This window comes from Aulonocara sp. 'chitande type north' Nkhata Bay, linkage group LG23 (genome assembly GCF_057382095.1).
Source record: "Aulonocara sp. 'chitande type north' Nkhata Bay isolate Kocher_YH1m ecotype deep benthic linkage group LG23, A_spYH_male_GT1.1, whole genome shotgun sequence".
Taxonomy (NCBI): domain Eukaryota; kingdom Metazoa; phylum Chordata; class Actinopteri; order Cichliformes; family Cichlidae; genus Aulonocara; species Aulonocara sp. 'chitande type north' Nkhata Bay.
Genome location: NC_141365.1, coordinates 3,225,250 through 3,243,476, shown reverse-complemented (window position 1 = coordinate 3,243,476; position 18,227 = coordinate 3,225,250). Strand labels below are relative to the sequence as shown.

The window sequence follows — 18,227 nt, the reverse complement described above, 5'->3', positions numbered from 1 at the left end:
AGTGAGACGAGGTGTGACAACCTCTACAGGGAAACCTGCAGAACACACCAAACTCTTGCAAAATCTGCTGGAGGCAGTGTTATTAACCAGTGGAATTGCCGTTTGTAAATGTGCAGCACACATGTGAGGGAAAGATCCAGTTACATTAGGAAAAGATTTTGCAGATAAGATCGCAAAAGAGGCAGCTGTAGTTAAACATGGTGTTAACATTTTAGAAATACAGCATCAGCAGACATGCACATCCACTCACCTACAGCAGGAAAACAGTTGTGACTTACAGAGGGAGCAAGCTTGCAGGATGATTTTTTTTATCTGTGTGATACACCAGTACTGCCTGATAATTTGTATAAGACTGCTGCTATTTTGAGCCATTGGCTATACCATGTCTCAAACAGGAGGGAGATGAGCAGTCGTTATACTCACTCTAGGATTATTAAATACTTTAAAAAAAAACTTTTTTGCAGAGAGAACTAATGGAACAGTAAAGTTAAGATTTAGGAAGACAGGCAGGACATGGTTAGACTGTATAGAATAAGTACACGAGGATTACTCCAGCAGAGAATGGTCTGACTCTTTGAGATTATATATGGTAGAGCATTTAGAGTTCTAGTCTTCTGTAGTGATGATAGAAAAGCAGAAGAGAGAGCATATTAGCGGATTAGATGCTTGAAATGTTTAAAAGTAAAGTAGTCATGAGAACAAATGATCTGCCAGATGATTCTGTTTCTTCGCAGGAGCAGAGCCTGAAGTCTGGAGATTGGATGATGATAAGGCCATGGAGAGGAAGTGCTGGTCCAGTCCACGATGGGAAGGTCCATATCGGATGCTGCTGACGACGACCACAGCAGTGAAGATTGCCGGAAGGAACACTTGGATATATCAAGCGCACTGCAAGAAGGTGACACACATCCAGGCCAGCTCGGAGTAAGTGGCAGGAAGACCGGGAACAAAGGGGGGGGAAAGCCTCCAGGGCCCCTCGTCTCAATCCGGTGAAGAAACCAACTGAGCCACAGGTACTCATCAGAATGGCTGGGAATGTGCTGTGCATCTTCTTGTGCCTGTGGACCCTGAGTGGGATGACAGGAGCGCATTGGGACAGAGCAAATCACACCCAGTACCCGCATGGGTTTTCAACAACTACTGGTGGCAGTTTAAGAACACAACTGCTCACATAAAGAATGAGACCAATGGTTATGCTTGTGATGCCACTGGCTACACATTCTTCTGGACTGTGGCCCTATAGCATCACTGAGAGCGAGGCAGTTTGTTTGGTTGCTTTAGCAACACATCCAGGAACACTGCCAACTTTTCAACTGCTCTGAACCTGAATGGAAGGTTGATTCACCAGTAGCTGGGAAGGTGAACTGCTCTGGTGAGACAGACCTGCTCATCTGACTCAAAGAATATGACTTGTTGCAGGACATTATACAGCTAAACGAACTGGAAACAGGCCAATTGCCTATGTGTATGAAGGACAATGGATTAGCCCAAGTTGGAGATCAACCATGGAACATGGCAACATCACCTATTCTTTTTGTTTTCTGCAAGAAGGATGTAAACAGAGAAGCCTTTTGTCTACATTTACATCATGAACACTTGAGGTTTTGAGCCAAGAAGATCAAAACAGCTTGATCCAATTTCCTTTACAAAGCTTTTTCTGTGGTGACAACAGGACAGGAGAAGAGTTGTAAATGCAGATAATTCACAAGTTGACTCTAACCCCCACAGGATGCCTACAGTGAGAAGATTTGGGGGGTTGATAGGAGTCAATAAAGAAGGGTGTTGACTTGCTGCAGCTTTGAAGTTAGCTGAGAGCCACATGGACAAACAATAAAGTCAACTGATGCGTTTAAATACCTATGTCTGTATACAGTTGGATTGTAGAGACATATGATTTTTGAGAATGATGATTCTTCTTGTTTGACCTTTGACATTCAGTTGTGTACTTGAAGAAATACATAATGAATTGCACGACAGGAGTAGATCCGCCACAAGGCTGGATAGCTTGGTTACCGTCTGGTCCTTGGTGGCATCTTCTTTTGAAAATATTAATTCCTGTTTTTGAACTGTTGATACTGATTTGCTTATGTATAGGATGTAGTTTACTGTGCATGAATGAAATCTACACTGACACTGTCAAACAAAGGGTGCATAAGTTGAAATTTAAGTATACAATGACAAAAAGGAGGGAAATGTTAAGTCTAATTGTTGAATGTCGCCATTGTGTTTCTTAAATTTGTATAGTCTTAGTTTAAGCAGTAGGATCAAAGCCATTCCTTTGATCCTGACCACCTCTCCAGCCACTCTGTGCTGGGGGAGGTTTTATTGTAGATACATCCTAACTTGAAGATCTGTTTGATGTTTGGTAGAGCTTCCTACCCTTTGTATGGTTTCACTGTGTTATCTTTGGTAAACCATACATTGGGTGTGGGGGAAGACTACCCTCTTTATGACCAAGGATGTTGTTCCTGCTTTTAGGTTTTATGACCCTTTGACCAACACACACACACACACATTCTCACATAACACACACACATTCTCACACACACACACACACACACACTCAGTGTATACATTTACATACAGTGCCTTGTCTTTGTAACCAAAGGGGGGTTGCAAGGGGAGGTGTTTTGTAAACTTGTTTGAAGTTTGTCAATAAAAGGCGGCGAGAGGAGGCCACCAGTGTGGTCATTTCAACGTGCTGGTCACAGACGAGAGGCCTCCCTTGCGCAAGAAATCGATCGAACACTGTTGCCTTGCTTTTCTTTCATGGGAATAAGTCTTGGATACAGCGGGGTCTGAGTTTAGACCCAACACTCGTGACGGAGTCAAGCATATTCAAAACACCCCCTCACCTCCCGTGTCAAACTCAAATGTCAGCCTATTTCATGTGTCACTTTTGGAGCAGTTGCCATCCCGACGAGCCATGGAGAAGTTCGTGTTTGTGTTATTTTACTTATTTGGTGTTCTGGTGTGTTTGGGCACCGGTCAGCACCATCGTGTTGAGCACGTGTTGGACCGTGGACACACCGGATTCAGTGGGAGAATAACGGTCAGGTGTACAGTTTACTGAGCACTGGGACTCAGTATCGTTTACCAGCACAGACACGGAGACGCGCTCAGCTTCTATTGAGAGCAAACAACCAAGTGAACCCTCCGGCTGCGTCCAGTAGACGAGACACACCGTCTGGGCCGGGAGCTTTCCGAGCATTCAGACTCTTAAACTGCTTCCTCGCATCTGCTTCATGAATATGAAGGGTTGTGGTGGGAGGAGGTGGTGTGAAATCCTCTTTTGTGTGGGGTGAGGAGGGGGGTGTTGTAAAAGTCCCCAAGAGCAATGATGAGAGAGTCCGGGAATGTCCGCTCCATGTGCAGTATCTGCTCCGCGAGTGCGCACTGAGCTGCCTGCGCATCCGCATCTGGCGGGATGTAAACAGCGGCCAAGATGAATGAAGCAAACTCCCGCGGAGAATAAAACGGTTTGCAGTGAATAAAAAGGTATTCCAGAGAGGAAGAGCAGTGCTGAGCAATCACTGTTACATCTGTGCACCAGCCACTATTAATGTAGAAGCAGACACGTCCACCTGTGGTCTTACCAGAGAGAGAGGCCTGCCGGTCCGCGCGCAGCAGATGAAAGCCCTCCAGCTTGAGCGCGCTGTCCGGGATGTCCTCACAGAGCCACGACTCCGTAAAACACAAGACACAGGAGGAGGCAACGTCTCTGTTCATGCTTCTCATCAGGGCCAGCTCGTCCATCTCATTCCTGAGTGAGCGTACGTTGGAAAGGAAGATCCCAGGAAGAGCAGTTCGCAGTCCGCGTCTCCTCAGACGCACGAGTGCGCCGGCTCGCTTTCCTCGCTTTCGGCGTCTCACTTTCCTGATCAGAGTCTGCAGTAAATCTGCCGCAGATGCGACAAATATTGGAAGTAAATCCACAGGTGTTGTAGTCCTGTAGTTAAGAAGCTCTTCTCTAGTGTAAGAATATCCAGAGGAGTGCCCAGACACAGAAGTTATGCACAAAAACAAAACAGAAGTAACGCACTGAAGCACCGGGGCATCCATACGCGGCGGCGCCATCTTGGAACAAGGGACTTGTCTTTGAAAGGTAGAGTGTTAATTACTAAAGCTGAAGGGATATCCCGATGAACATATGCTGCTCTCTCCTTACATCTGGATAAGAAAAGTAGTAAAGATATTGACCGTATGCTCTTTAATTTTATATGGAAAAACCGTACGCACTATATTAGAAAAACTGTTGTGATGAATAAGTACGAATCAGGTGGGCTTAACGTCTTAGACTTTTCTACTTTAAATAACACTTTCAAAATTAATTGGGCCAAACATTTTCTTAAAACCCTACCTCTATCTGGAACTTTATACCATACCACATTTTCTCTCGTTTTGGTGGCTTTACTTTTATTTGAAATTGTAATTACAATGTTGAGAAAGTCCCTGTAAAGCTTTCATCCTTCCATAAGCAGGTCCTCTTAGCGTGGACCCTCATTTATAAACACAACTTCTCACCTCACAAATACCTTATCTGGAACAACAGAGATATTTTATAGAAAAATAAATCACTTTTCCTGGAAACTTGGCTCCAAAATGGGATCCTATTGGTGGCTCAGCTGGTTAGTAAAGAGGGACAACTACTTACTTACAACGACTTTATTGCACTATATAATTTTCCAATCAGTGTTCCAGATATCAAGCGCAAGACAGTCTGGATGGTCCCCCATAAATATTTGATTGTAAATAAGGTGAAAGAAGTCTCTTTTAAAATTCGACATACATGTTATCCAGCCAGTCACTACATGGTCAAATTTAAAAGGGACATAAATACTAATTGTACTTTCTGTGGGGATCATCCAGAAACGGTGACACATCTTTTTTGGTACTGTTCTTTTACACAGAGATTCTGGAAGGAATTTAGCAGCTTTGTTATTGTCCATATTTTAAGGGAGTTTTCTTTACGATGGGAAAATGTTTTATTCTGTTTCTTTAAGTTCCCCAAGAAGTATGAGAAATGTTTTTTATGATAAATTTCTTAATACTTTTAGCTAAATTTTTTATCCATAAATGTAAGTTTACTAACAAAACACCATATTTCTGTCATTATTTTAAGGATGTGCACATGCACATACAATCAATATCAGACTGCACCAACAAAAAGGCTCTCACAACAATATATGTATGTGAATTTTTGCGTGTATTCTTATAATTGTTACCTTTTTCTTTCACCCTTGGCTTTTTGTGTTCATGTTCTGTTGTATACTTCATCTGTTCGTATGTTGTATACTCATTGTTTGTTAAATAAAGTTTAAAAAAAAAGACACGCTTTGTTTAGACCCCCAAAATCCTTTCCACGCCCACCCCCGTGACATCACGCTCCAAAGCCCTGTTACGTCACAGAACGTGGTGATGTCATAGTGACAGTCCTTTCATCCTTTGATGTTCAAGTCTATAAATAGAGGACAGCTGTCAAAGGGAATTCATTAAGCTATCGTTTTGTTGGAGTGATACAGCACATAAAAAAGCAGAAATGAGTTCGAAAGCTAACAAAGACAGAAATGTTAATTTCTCGAAAACAATGGTTAAAAAAAGTGAAAAAGAAAAAGAAACATATGCCAGACAGTTCGAGCAAAGACTGCAGCCAATGATCGACGAGGTTGAAAAGCTCAAAACTGAGCTTGACTACTTCAAAAACCTGCATACAGTCAATAAGAAACGGATCGAGGATCTAACAAAAGAAAACAATGAACTTTTGCAGAATAATAAGCTGCTGGGTTCGGTCTTGGATGACAGGACAAACATCGCAGACAGGTTGGACTCGATAAAAGATGACCACGAAGCTCTGGTAAAGTTCCGCGCAGAGACGGAGAAAACTCTGGCTGAGCTTAAAGAAAAACACGAGGACGAAGTCCAAGTCCTGCAAGGACTGCTGGAAACAGAGAAAGAAAAGGTGGCACGTCAGCAATTTCACAACAGCCAAGTTGTTGAATTATTATTGAAACGCCACAAAGAGGAAAAAAATAAGATGCAGCAGTTTTACCAGGAAAATACTAAAAAACTGGAAAACAAAGCAAATGCTGCAGACAGGAAGTTAGAAGAGGTGATCAACATGTATGACTCCAAAATAGAAAAGCTGCAGACGGCAGTAAAAAATAGTAGAGGTGTGACCGTCAATGCGGTTAAGGAACGCGAGGAAGAACGTCAATCCTCGCAGTGTTGGATTGACGGTGTTTTGTGGCATAATACACAGTTACAAGACGAAAATGAATTTATGGTTAAAAACATGAAAGAATTAACAGAGGAGAAAGGTCAAATGGGCAAAGTGATAGACGACCAAAAGGCCCAGAATATGGCGATCAAGCAGAAATGCCAGAGTAATATTAGAGCTCTGGCCTTGGAAAAGAAAATGAAGGCTATGCTTGAAGACGAAGTTGATTCTTTGAAAAAGAAAATTGAAGACGTCAAAAAGGCCCTAAGCACAGAGCAGGAAAACCACAGAAAGACAGCAGTGGACCGGCACAAAGTAAAAGCGGCACACAATCAGGCACTGGCTGAAAAGGTGGCGCTGGAAGAGAAACTGCGCTCCACAAAAAAGCAACGGGAAAGATTTATATCCAAAGTGAATTGGCTGGAGAAGAAAGAGCGCTACTTCCAAGAGGAATTGTGCCAGTGCGTTTTGTCCTTTGAAAAGGCATTTCCACATGAAGGTCACTTGAGAGGAAAAGAAAAGGTGGAATTTAGGGATATGTTCCACTACTTGAAAAAGAAATACGTAGACGGAGTGGAAGGCACCCCCTTTGTTGGAACAACGGAGTTTCTTGAAAAACAGCTGAACTGTCTACGTATCAGATGCAAGGATCTAGATGCAGCTTTACTAGCTAAAACACGGGAGCTGGAATCATTTAAAAAGCAGTACAATGACATGGTAAAGTCTTCCGAGTACGCTTTATTCCGACAAAGAGAGGAGCTCATTGGACCAGTGAACCAGATTATCCAAAAGGCTGCCAATGAAGAAAAAGAGATAGGTCATCTAAAATCTAGAGTGAAAGACGCTCAACTCCAGCTTAAATTAGAAAAACAGAAAGGACAAAAGCTGGCATCGTTGGACCATAGAAGCATGATGGGGAGATGTTCTGAGGAGACTCCGTCTCAGATTAATCCTCGTCCACTTCCAGGGAAAACTACATTTATTCAGGTACGTCCAAGACACCCTGGCAGAAGTGCAGGTATGGCTTCCCCAGTGAATCCTCCTGTAGAGTCTCCATCAACACCACCTTTCCTCAATTCTGATGATGGATTACCACCAGTTGATTGTTAAAAATTAACTGCTAAAATAGGCCATTAGAAGTATACTTCATCTTGTCTCCCTATATCATGGGTGGGCATTCTCAGTCCACGAGGGCCGGTGTCCCTGCAGGTTTTAGATCTCACCTTGGCTCAACACACCTGAATCACATGATTAGTTCGTTACCAGGCCTCTGGAGAACTTCAGGACATGTTGAGGAGCTAATTTAGCCGTTTAAATCAGCTGTGTTGGTTCGAGGACACATCTAAAACCTGCAGGGACACCGGCCCTCGTGGACTGAGATTGCCCACCCACCCCCAACCGGTCGCAGCAGATGGCCGCCCCTTCTTGAGCCTGGTTCTGCCGGAGGTTTCTTCCTAAAGGGAGTTTTTCCTCCCCACTGTCGCCCAGTGCTTGCTCAAAGGGGATCATTGGATTGTTGGGGTTTTCTGGCTTTTACTGTAGTGTTTTTACCTTACAGTATAAAGCAGCTTGAGGAGACTGTTGTTTTGCCATGATGCAATATAGCAGGGCTGCCCAATCCCAGTCCTCGAGAGCTACTATCCTGCAGCTTTTAGATGCATCCCTACTCCAACACAGCTGAATCAAATGAATGGCTTGTTATCAGGCCTTTGCCAAACACGATGGCATGCTGAAGAGGTAATCAAACCATTTGATTCAGCTGTGTTGGAGTAGGGATGCATCTAAAAGCTGCAGGACGGTAGCTCTCGAGGACCGGGATTGGGCACCCCTGCAATATAGTATTAAATATGACTACATTTTAAAAACATCTATTATAGCATCAAAGTAAAACAAAAAAACTAAATGAAATGAATCAAAATGTCTAATCTGGCAAAACAAGAAAAGAAAAAAGGTTTCACCTTTAAATAAAAATCCAAATCACAAACACATTCTGATTTTTGTTGTGTGTGTTTTTTTGTGTGTGTTGTCACGTATAAAATCGTTGCACTCTGTCTCGGTGTCTGCCCGGCCGGCTCCGCAAGGCTACATATGTTTATTGTGTTGCTGCTTTCTTCCACTCGTCATTCTGCCTGGGCGGAGCTCAGGCCCACGCACCTGTCTGCAATTACGCTGCAACGTGTCCTGTCAGTATGGAGACTGAGAGCTGCCAGAGTAATAATGTAGATACAGGCCTCTTTCTCCTTCTGCTGCTGTTCATGCTTTTATTCCATTGATGTTGCTATCATTTGTAAATATATTTATTTGCTCTTATTTTATCAATTTACTGTCGTTCATGTATTTAATCTTCTTTGTATTTAAATATGATTTTTTTTTTAAGTAATGCCGCGAGATGGACAGTTAAATAAAGGTTTCATTGAATTAAAAAAAAGATTTAAAGATGACTGGTGGCGGAAGCAGAGCACAGACTGTCTGTGAGAATCTATCGCCATCGTGTGGTGCAGAGATATATTGCCATTGAATTTAGACAACGAAAGCTTGGCTCACAGAGCAGCTGCAACACGAACAAAAAACATTAAATAGCAACATGATATATTATATTATATTATATTATATTATATTATATTATATTATATTTATAGCTGTCGAAATTAACGCGTTAATTGCGATAATTAAATTTTGGAATTAATTACGTTAGAATATTTAACTATTTAGCGCAACACGCAGATAAGTCGCTCCCATAATTCCACTTGATTTGTTTACCGCGCCACTGAAAATGGAGAAGCAGGAAGCGGATGGCCTTCTGGATGGGGAATTTAAATACAAGAAGAACATAGATGGGACAATAAACAAACGCGTTGTAATTTGCACTCACTGTAGTAAAGAGTTTCAATTTCACCGTTCAAATTCGACCTTAAAATACCACCTTAATGCCAAACAATTCAATTCAATTCAATTCAATTTTATTTATATAGCGCCAAATCACAACAAAAGTCGCCTCAAGGCGCTTCATAGATACAGAGAAAAACCCAACAATCATATGACCCCCTATGAGCAAGCACTTTGGCGACAGTGGGAAGGAAAAACTCCCTTTTAACAGGAAGAAACCTCCGGCAGAACCAGGCTCAGGGAGGGGCGGCCATCTGCTGCGACCGGTTGGGGTGAGAGAAGGAAGACAGGATAAAGACATGCTGTGGAAGAGAGACAGAGGTTATTAACAGATATGATTCAATGCAGAGAGGTCTATTAATACATAGTGAGTGAGAAAGGTGACTGGAAAGGAAAAACTCAATGCATCATGGGAATCCCCCGGCAGCCTACATCTATTGCAGCATAACAAAGGGAGGATTCAGGGTCACCTGGTCCAGCCCTAACTATATGCTTTAGCAAAAAGGAAAGTTTGAAGCCTAATCTTGAAAGTAGAGATAGTGTCTGTCTCCCGAATCCAAACTGGAAGCTGGTTCCACAGAAGAGGGGCCTGAAAACTGAAGGCTCTCCCTCCCATTCTACTTTTAAATACTCTAGGAACAACAAGTAGGCCTGCAGAGCGAGAGCGGAGCGCTCTAATAGGGTGATATGGTACTACAAGGTCATTAAGATAAGATGGGGCCTGATTATTTAAGACCTTGTATGTGAGGAGCAGGATTTTGAATTCAATTCTGGATTTAACAGGAAGCCAATGAAGGGAAGCCAAAACAGGAGAAATATGCTCTCTCTTTCTAGTCCCTGTCAGGACTCTTGCTGCAGCATTTTGGATTAGCTGAAGGCTTTTCAGTGAGTTTTTTGGACATCCTGATAATAATGAATTACAGTAGTCCAGCCTGGAAGTAATAAATGCATGAACTAGTTTTTCAGCGTCACTCTGAGACAGGATATTTCTAATTTTAGAGATGTTGCGCAAATGGAAGAAAGCAGTCTTACATATTTGTTTAATATGTGCGTTGAAGGACATGTCCTGGTCAAAAATGACTCCAAGGTTCCTCACCGCGTTACTGGAGGCCAAGGTAATGCCATCCAGAGTAAGAATCTGATTAGATACCATATTTCTAAGATTTTCAGGGCCGAGTACAATAACCTCAGTTTTATCTGAATTAAGAAGCAGAAAGTTAGCGGCCATCCAGGTCTTTATGTCTTTAAGACATTCCTGCAGTTTAACTAATTGGTGTGTGTTATCTGGCTTCATGGACAGATAGAGCTGGGTGTCATCTGCATAGCAGTGAAAATGTATGCTATGTCTTCTAATGATACTGCCTAAGGGAAGCATGTATAATGTAAACAGAATTGGTCCTAGCACTGAACCCTGTGGAACTCCATAATTAACCTCAGTGTGTGAAGAGGACTCTCCATTTACATGCACGAATTGGAGTCTATTAGATAGATATGATACAAACCACTGCAGCGCAGTACTTGTAATACCTACAGCATGTTCTAATCGCTCTAATAGGATATTATGATCAACAGTATCGAACGCTGCACTGAGGTCTAGCAGGACAAGCACAGAGATGAGTCCACTGTCAGAGGCCATAAGAAGATCATTTGTAACCTTCACTAAAGCTGTTTCTGTGCTGTGCTGAGCTCTGAAACCTGACTGAAACTCTTCAAATAAACCATTCCTCTGCAGATGATCTGTTAGCTGTTTGACAACTACTCTTTCAAGGATTTTTGATATGAAAGGAAGGTTGGAGATTGGCCTATAATTAGCTAAGACTGCTGGGTCTAGAGATGGCTTTTTGAGTAAAGGTTTAACTACAGCCAGCTTGAAGGCCTGTGGTACATAGCCGATTATTAGAGATAGGTTGATCATATTTAAGATCGAAGAATTAATTAATGGCAGGACTTCTTTGAGCAGTTTTGTAGGAATGGGGTCTAAAAGACACGTTGATGGTTTGGAGGAAGTAATTATTGAAGTTAACTCAGAAAGATCAATTGGAGAAAAAGAGTCTAACTTAATATCAATGGTACTAAGAGTAGCTGTAGATAATATTACATCTGTGGGATGATTATTGGTAATTTTTTCTCTAATGATAAAAATTTTATTTGTGAAGAAGTTCATGAAGTCATTACTAGTTAACGTTAAAGGGATGGTTGGCTCAAAAGAGCTCTGACTTTTTGTCAGCCTGGCTACAGTGCTGAAGAGAAACCTAGGGTTGTTCTTATTTTCTTCAATCAGTGATGAATAGTAAGATGTTCTGGCTTTGCGGAGGGCTTTCTTATAAAGCAGCAAACTATTTCTCCAGGCTAAATGATGATCCTCTGGATTTGTGACACGCCATTTCCTCTCCAGATTACGAGTCATCTGCTTTAGGGTACGTGTTTCAGAATTATACCACGGAGTCAGGTACTTCTGATTTGAGGCCTTAGTTTTCACTGGAGCTACAGTATCCAGAGTCGTACGTAGTGAGGAGGTGAAATTATTAACAAGATAATCGACCTCTGTTGGGGTAGCGTTCAGATAGCTGCTTTGCTCTGTGTTGGTACAGGGCATTGGAGATGATAACAGTGGGTGGATTATATTCTTAAACTTAGTTACAGTGCTTTCAGAAAGACATCTACTTTGATAAAGTCTACTCTTCACCGCTGTGTAATCAATTATTGTAAAAGTAAATGTTATCAGGAAATGATCAGACAGGAGAGGGTTTTCAGGAAACACTGTTAAATGTTCAGGTTCGATGCCATATGTTAAAACAAGATCTAGAGTGTGATTAAAGTGGTGGGTGGGTTCTTTTACATTTTGAGAGAAACCAATTGAGTCTAATAACAGATTAAATGCCATGTTGAGGCTGTCATTTTTAGCATCTACATGGATGTTAAAATCACCCACAATAATTATTTTATCTGAGCTCAGAACTAAATTAGATATAAAGTCTGAGAAATCAGACAGAAACTCTGTGTAAGGCCCAGGTGGACGATAGATGATAACAAGTAAGACTGGTTTCTGAGTTTCACAGCTGGGGTGGACAATGTTAAGCATCAGGCTTTCAAATGAATTAAAAGTCTGTCTTGGTCTTTCATTAATTAATAGGCTGGTGTGAAAAATTGCTGCCACACCGCCCCCTCGGCCTGTGCTTCGAGATTTCTGGTAGTTAGAATGGCTCGGGGGTGTTGATTCATTTAAACTAACATAATCATCCTGCTGCAACCAGGTTTCTGTAAGGCAGAGTAAATCAATTTGTTGATCAATTATTAAGTCATGTACTAACAGAGACTTGGAGGAGAGAGACCTAATATTTAATAATCCACATTTCACTGTTTTACTCTTTGGTTCAGATGTGGATACTGTATTGTTCTTTCTTTGTGATTGTTTATGTTTAAGTTGTTTGTTGCTGGTTTTTAGTTTGTTTTTTGTCTGTTTGGAAGCTGACACAGTCTCTATGGAGATGGGTTTTTGGGGGGGTAGCAGGAGGAGAGAAGCTGCAGAGAAGCGTGTAAGACTGCAACTCTGCTTCCTGGTCCCAACTCTGGATAGTCATATTTTGGGGGGTTTAATAAATTTGTCCATATTTCTAGAAATGAGAGCTGCTCCATCCAAAGTGGGATGGATGCCGTCTCTCCTAACAAGACCAGGTTTCCTCCAGAAGGTTTGCCAATTATCTATGAAGCCCACATCGTTTCTGGGACACCACTCAGACAGCCAGCAATTTAAGGAGAACATGCGGCTAAACATGTCACTCCTGGTCTGATTGGGGAGGGGACCAGAGAAAACTACAGAGTCCGACATTGTTTTGGCAAAGTTGCACACCGATTCAATATTGATTTTAGTGACCTCCGATTGGCGTAACCGGGTGTCATTACTGCCGACGTGAATTATGATTTTACTAAATTTACGTTTACCCTTAGCCAGCAGTTTTAAATTTCCTTCAATGTCGCCTGCTCTGGCCCCTGGAAGACAATTGACTATGGTTGCCGGTGTCTCTAGCTTCACATGTCTGAGAACAGAATCGCCAATTACCAGAGTTTGACCCCCGGCGGGTGTGTCGCCGAGTGGGGAAAAACGGTTAGACACATGAACGGGTTGGTGGTGTACCTGGGGCTTCTGTTTAGGACTATGCTTCCTCCTCACCGTCACCCAGCCGCCCTGATTCCCCAGCTGCTTGGGACCTGCCGGGGAACAGCTAGCGGGGCCTACGCTATTTTCGGCTGCACCAGCTACAGGGGCCTGGCTAGCTGCGGGTGAATGAAGGGTGCGAAGCCGAGTCTCCAATTCAGTAATCCTGGCCTCCAGAGCTGCAAATATGCTACATTTGTTACAGATATCATTACTGCTAAAGGAGGCCGAGGAGTAACTAAACATCTGACACAATGAGCAAGAAAGTGCAGGAGGGACAGGTGAAGTAGCCATGGTGCTAATGAGTCGGCTACGAGCTAAGCTAGGCTAGCGAGACAGTACAGAGACAGTGAGTGAATACTTTGGCTATAAATTAGGTAGTGAGTACACAGAAAGTGTGCTTCGGAGGAAGCACGTGAAGATTATACTATGAAAGAAGAATGTATTTAAAAGTTGTTAATTAAATCGCTAAGCAAATAAGCTACTCAGAAACACCACTGTGTTTGAGCAGGAACAGGAAGTGATACTCTACCACAGAGCGAGCGAACACCAAGTGACAGCGCCACAACCAGAGCGTTTGTCGGGGCAGCAGCTTCACCCGGCCTGCGTCAGACCACTCTTAGTGAACGCAGGCCACTCGGTAAGTCTTCTTTGGACAAACTGACCGACAATATAGCCAAATGGATAGCAAAGGACTGCAGACCGCTAAGCATTGTGGAGGACAAGGGCTTTGCGGATGTTTTAAAGGTTGCATCTCAGGACGCGTCCTACAAGCCCCCAGCGAGAAGCACAATAACAATTCGAATCCACGAACTGTATGAAACGGAGAAAAAGAAAAAAGAAGAGGCTTTAGTTCACACAGAATGCGTGGCTCTGACAGGAGACCACTGGACATCATTGAGTAATGACAATTACCTGGGAGTTACTGCGCATTTAATCACTGAAGCCTGGGGTCTGACATCCTTTGCGCTGACTATAATGAAAACGGAAGAGCGGCACTTTGCGGAGGCTTGTGCAGAGCAGTTCCAGACTGTTGCTCGCAGGTGGAGAATTGAGGAGAAGGTGACAACAGTAGGCACGGACAGTGCGCGCAATATGATCGCCGCGGCTCGCATCATGCCATTCAATCACATGCCGTGTACCGCGCACATTCTACAGAGATGCATCACAGTGAGTCTCGCAGACAGTGGCTTTGTCACTGCGCTGGCCAAATGCCGCAAAATTGTTGGCCATTTTAAGCACAGCCCAGCAAACACAGCAGAGCTGAACGCAGAGCAGGTGTCACTGGGGCGCAAGCAGGAGCCGTTGGCCCAGGACGTGCCTACGCGCTGGAACTCCACGCTGGAGATGGTGAAGCGCTTGATCCGCAACCAAACTGCAGTAACCGCGACTCTGGATAAACAAAAGCATAAACTTGTCCTCCTGACGCCTCCAGAGTGGGACAAACTCCAGAGACTGGAGACACTTCTAGAGCCCTGCAGGTGAGCCTGTCATTGTGACCATAATTGTAGGTTTAGATTAAATGTATCAAACATACATCTTAAATCAGTTTTGTTATTATGAAAATGTCTTATTTAAAAAATAAATGAAATCAAATATTTTATTAATATTACCTAGTATTAAAAAGCTTTTTTAAATTTGCTGTCTTATCTCTCTCTCTCTCTCTGTGTGTGTGTGTGTGTGTGTGTGTGTGTGTGTGTGTGTGTGTGTGTGTGTGTGTGTGTGTATTCCACTGCAGATATGTGACTGAACTGCTGGGAGGAGAGGCCTACGTCTCCTGCTCTGTAGTTCTACCAGCCTTCTGCCACCTGCGCCGTGTCATGGAAGTAACTGATGAGGACCCTGCATATGTGGTGAGGTTTAAAGAGAAGTTTAAGGAAGACCTTGCTTCCCGCCAGGAACATACCAACTATGCATGGCTCCAGATCGCAACTGCACTGGACCCACGTTTTAAAGACCTACGCAGTGTGCCCAAGACTGACAGAGAAGCAGTGTGGACCACACTGGCAGGCATGCTGCATGAAGACTCTCCTAGAAGATCACACACTGCAGAAGAAGGTCCAGCCAAGAAGACTGCAACCCCCCCACTGTGCTTTGCCCTGATATCTGCAGTGTGAGGTTGGATCGCTCATTCTCATCCTCACACTGATGCCACTTATTTCGGTCTTTGTTTGACATAAAAGGGCATATTTGTCACTTTATTGCAACTATATTTGCACTCTTGAGCTCCTTCATTCACTGACTGATCATAAAGTTATTACTTGCGTTATGTATTCATCCGTTTGAACATAATTAATGAAGCCACATGTAATCACTAAAATTTGTATTTTGGGTACAATAAGAGAGTTTCAGATGGAATGCTGTTTTGTTTTGTTTAAATTTCACCAACTTGCTGATGCCCACGGTTGTGAGTGCGGCTTCTTGCTGTACATGGGTGGATGGTTGTAAATCACATCACAGATGCCAAAAACCTCTCAAACCAAGCCCCCTTGCCGGTGATGCTGTGCGCAACCTCGTGACGGAGTCAAGCATATTCAAAACACCCCCTCACCTCCCGTGTCAAACTCAAATGTCAGCCTATTTCATGTGTCACTTTTGGAGCAGTTGCCATCCCGACGAGCCATGGAGAAGTTCGTGTTTGTGTTATTTTACTTATTTGGTGTTCTGGTGTGTTTGGGCACCGGTCAGCACCATCGTGTTGAGCACGTGTTGGACCGTGGACACACCGGATTCAGTGGGAGAATAACGGTCAGGTGTACAGTTTACTGAGCACTGGGACTCAGTATCGTTTACCAGCACAGACACGGAGACGCGCTCAGCTTCTATTGAGAGCAAACAACCAAGTGAACCCTCCGGCTGCGTCCAGTAGACGAGACACACCGTCTGGGCCGGGAGCTTTCCGAGCATTCAGACTCTTAAACTGCTTCCTCGCATCTGCTTCATGAATATGAAGGGTTGTGGTGGGAGGAGGTGGTGTGAAATCCTCTTTTGTGTGGGGTGAGGAGGGGGGTGTTGTAAAAGTCCCCAAGAGCAATGATGAGAGAGTCCGGGAATGTCCGCTCCATGTGCAGTATCTGCTCCGCGAGTGCGCACTGAGCTGCCTGCGCATCCGCATCTGGCGGGATGTAAACAGCGGCCAAGATGAATGAAGCAAACTCCCGCGGAGAATAAAACGGTTTGCAGTGAATAAAAAGGTATTCCAGAGAGGAAGAGCAGTGCTGAGCAATCACTGTTACATCTGTGCACCAGCCACTATTAATGTAGAAGCAGACACGTCCACCTGTGGTCTTACCAGAGAGAGAGGCCTGCCGGTCCGCGCGCAGCAGATGAAAGCCCTCCAGCTTGAGCGCGCTGTCCGGGATGTCCTCACAGAGCCACGACTCCGTAAAACACAAGACACAGGAGGAGGCAACGTCTCTGTTCATGCTTCTCATCAGGGCCAGCTCGTCCATCTCATTCCTGAGTGAGCGTACGTTGGAAAGGAAGATCCCAGGAAGAGCAGTTCGCAGTCCGCGTCTCCTCAGACGCACGAGTGCGCCGGCTCGCTTTCCTCGCTTTCGGCGTCTCACTTTCCTGATCAGAGTCTGCAGTAAATCTGCCGCAGATGCGACAAATATTGGAAGTAAATCCACAGGTGTTGTAGTCCTGTAGTTAAGAAGCTCTTCTCTAGTGTAAGAATATCCAGAGGAGTGCCCAGACACAGAAGTTATGCACAAAAACAAAACAGAAGTAACGCACTGAAGCACCGGGGCATCCATACGCGGCGGCGCCATCTTGGAACAAGGGACTTGTCTTTGAAAGGTAGAGTGTTAATTACTAAAGCTGAAGGGATATCCCGATGAACATATGCTGCTCTCTCCTTACATCTGGATAAGAAAAGTAGTAAAGATATTGACCGTATGCTCTTTAATTTTATATGGAAAAACCGTACGCACTATATTAGAAAAACTGTTGTGATGAATAAATACGAATCAGGTGGGCTTAACGTCTTAGACTTTTCTACTTTAAATAACACTTTCAAAATTAATTGGGCCAAACATTTTCTTAAAACCCTACCTCTATCTGGAACTTTATACCATACCACATTTTCTCTCGTTTTGGTGGCTTTACTTTTATTTGAAATTGTAATTACAATGTTGAGAAAGTCCCTGTAAAGCTTTCATCCTTCCATAAGCAGGTCCTCTTAGCGTGGACCCTCATTTATAAACACAACTTCTCACCTCACAAATACCTTATCTGGAACAACAGAGATATTTTATAGAAAAATAAATCACTTTTCCTGGAAACTTGGCTCCAAAATGGGATCCTATTGGTGGCTCAGCTGGTTAGTAAAGAGGGACAACTACTTACTTACAACGACTTTATTGCACTATATAATTTTCCAATCAGTGTTCCAGATATCAAGCGGAAGACAGTCTGGATGGTCCCCCATAAATATTTGATTGTAAATAAGGTGAAAGAAGTCTCTTTTAAAATTCGACATACATGTTATCCAGCCAGTCACTACATGGTCAAATTTAAAAGGGACATAAATACTAATTGTACTTTCTGTGGGGATCATCCAGAAACGGTGACACATCTTTTTTGGTACTGTTCTTTTACACAGAGATTCTGGAAGGAATTTAGCAGCTTTGTTATTGTCCATATTTTAAGGGAGTTTTCTTTACGATGGGAAAATGTTTTATTCTGTTTCTTTAAGTTCCCCAAGAAGTATGAGAAATGTTTTTTATGATAAATTTCTTAATACTTTTAGCTAAATTTTTTATCCATAAATGTAAGTTTACTAACAAAACACCATATTTCTGTCATTATTTTAAGGATGTGCACATGCACATACAATCAATATCAGACTGCACCAACAAAAAGGCTCTCACAACAATATATGTATGTGAATTTTTGCGTGTATTCTTATAATTGTTACCTTTTTCTTTCACCCTTGGCTTTTTGTGTTCATGTTCTGTTGTATAC

At 43.0% G+C, this 18,227-nt stretch overlaps 2 protein-coding genes across 2 annotated transcripts; both read left to right on the top strand.

The window, feature by feature from the left end:
• Nucleotides 1-5,653: 5,653 nt before the first annotated feature.
• On the top strand, nucleotides 5,654-7,327 carry LOC147300901 (uncharacterized). The gene is made up of 2 exons (XM_086282273.1): nucleotides 5,654-5,966; nucleotides 6,093-7,327. The coding sequence occupies exons 1-2, from the start codon at nucleotides 5,654-5,656 to the stop codon at nucleotides 7,325-7,327; spliced, it is 1,548 nt and encodes a 515-aa protein (XP_086138399.1).
• Nucleotides 7,328-7,383: 56 nt separating this feature from the next.
• LOC147300900 (E3 SUMO-protein ligase ZBED1-like) lies at nucleotides 7,384-15,376 on the top strand. The gene is made up of 3 exons (XM_086282272.1): nucleotides 7,384-7,387; nucleotides 13,771-14,740; nucleotides 14,998-15,376. Exons 1-3 carry the CDS (start codon nucleotides 7,384-7,386, stop codon nucleotides 15,374-15,376), a joined length of 1,353 nt encoding a protein of 450 aa, XP_086138398.1.
• The last annotated feature ends 2,851 nt before the right edge of the window (nucleotides 15,377-18,227 follow it).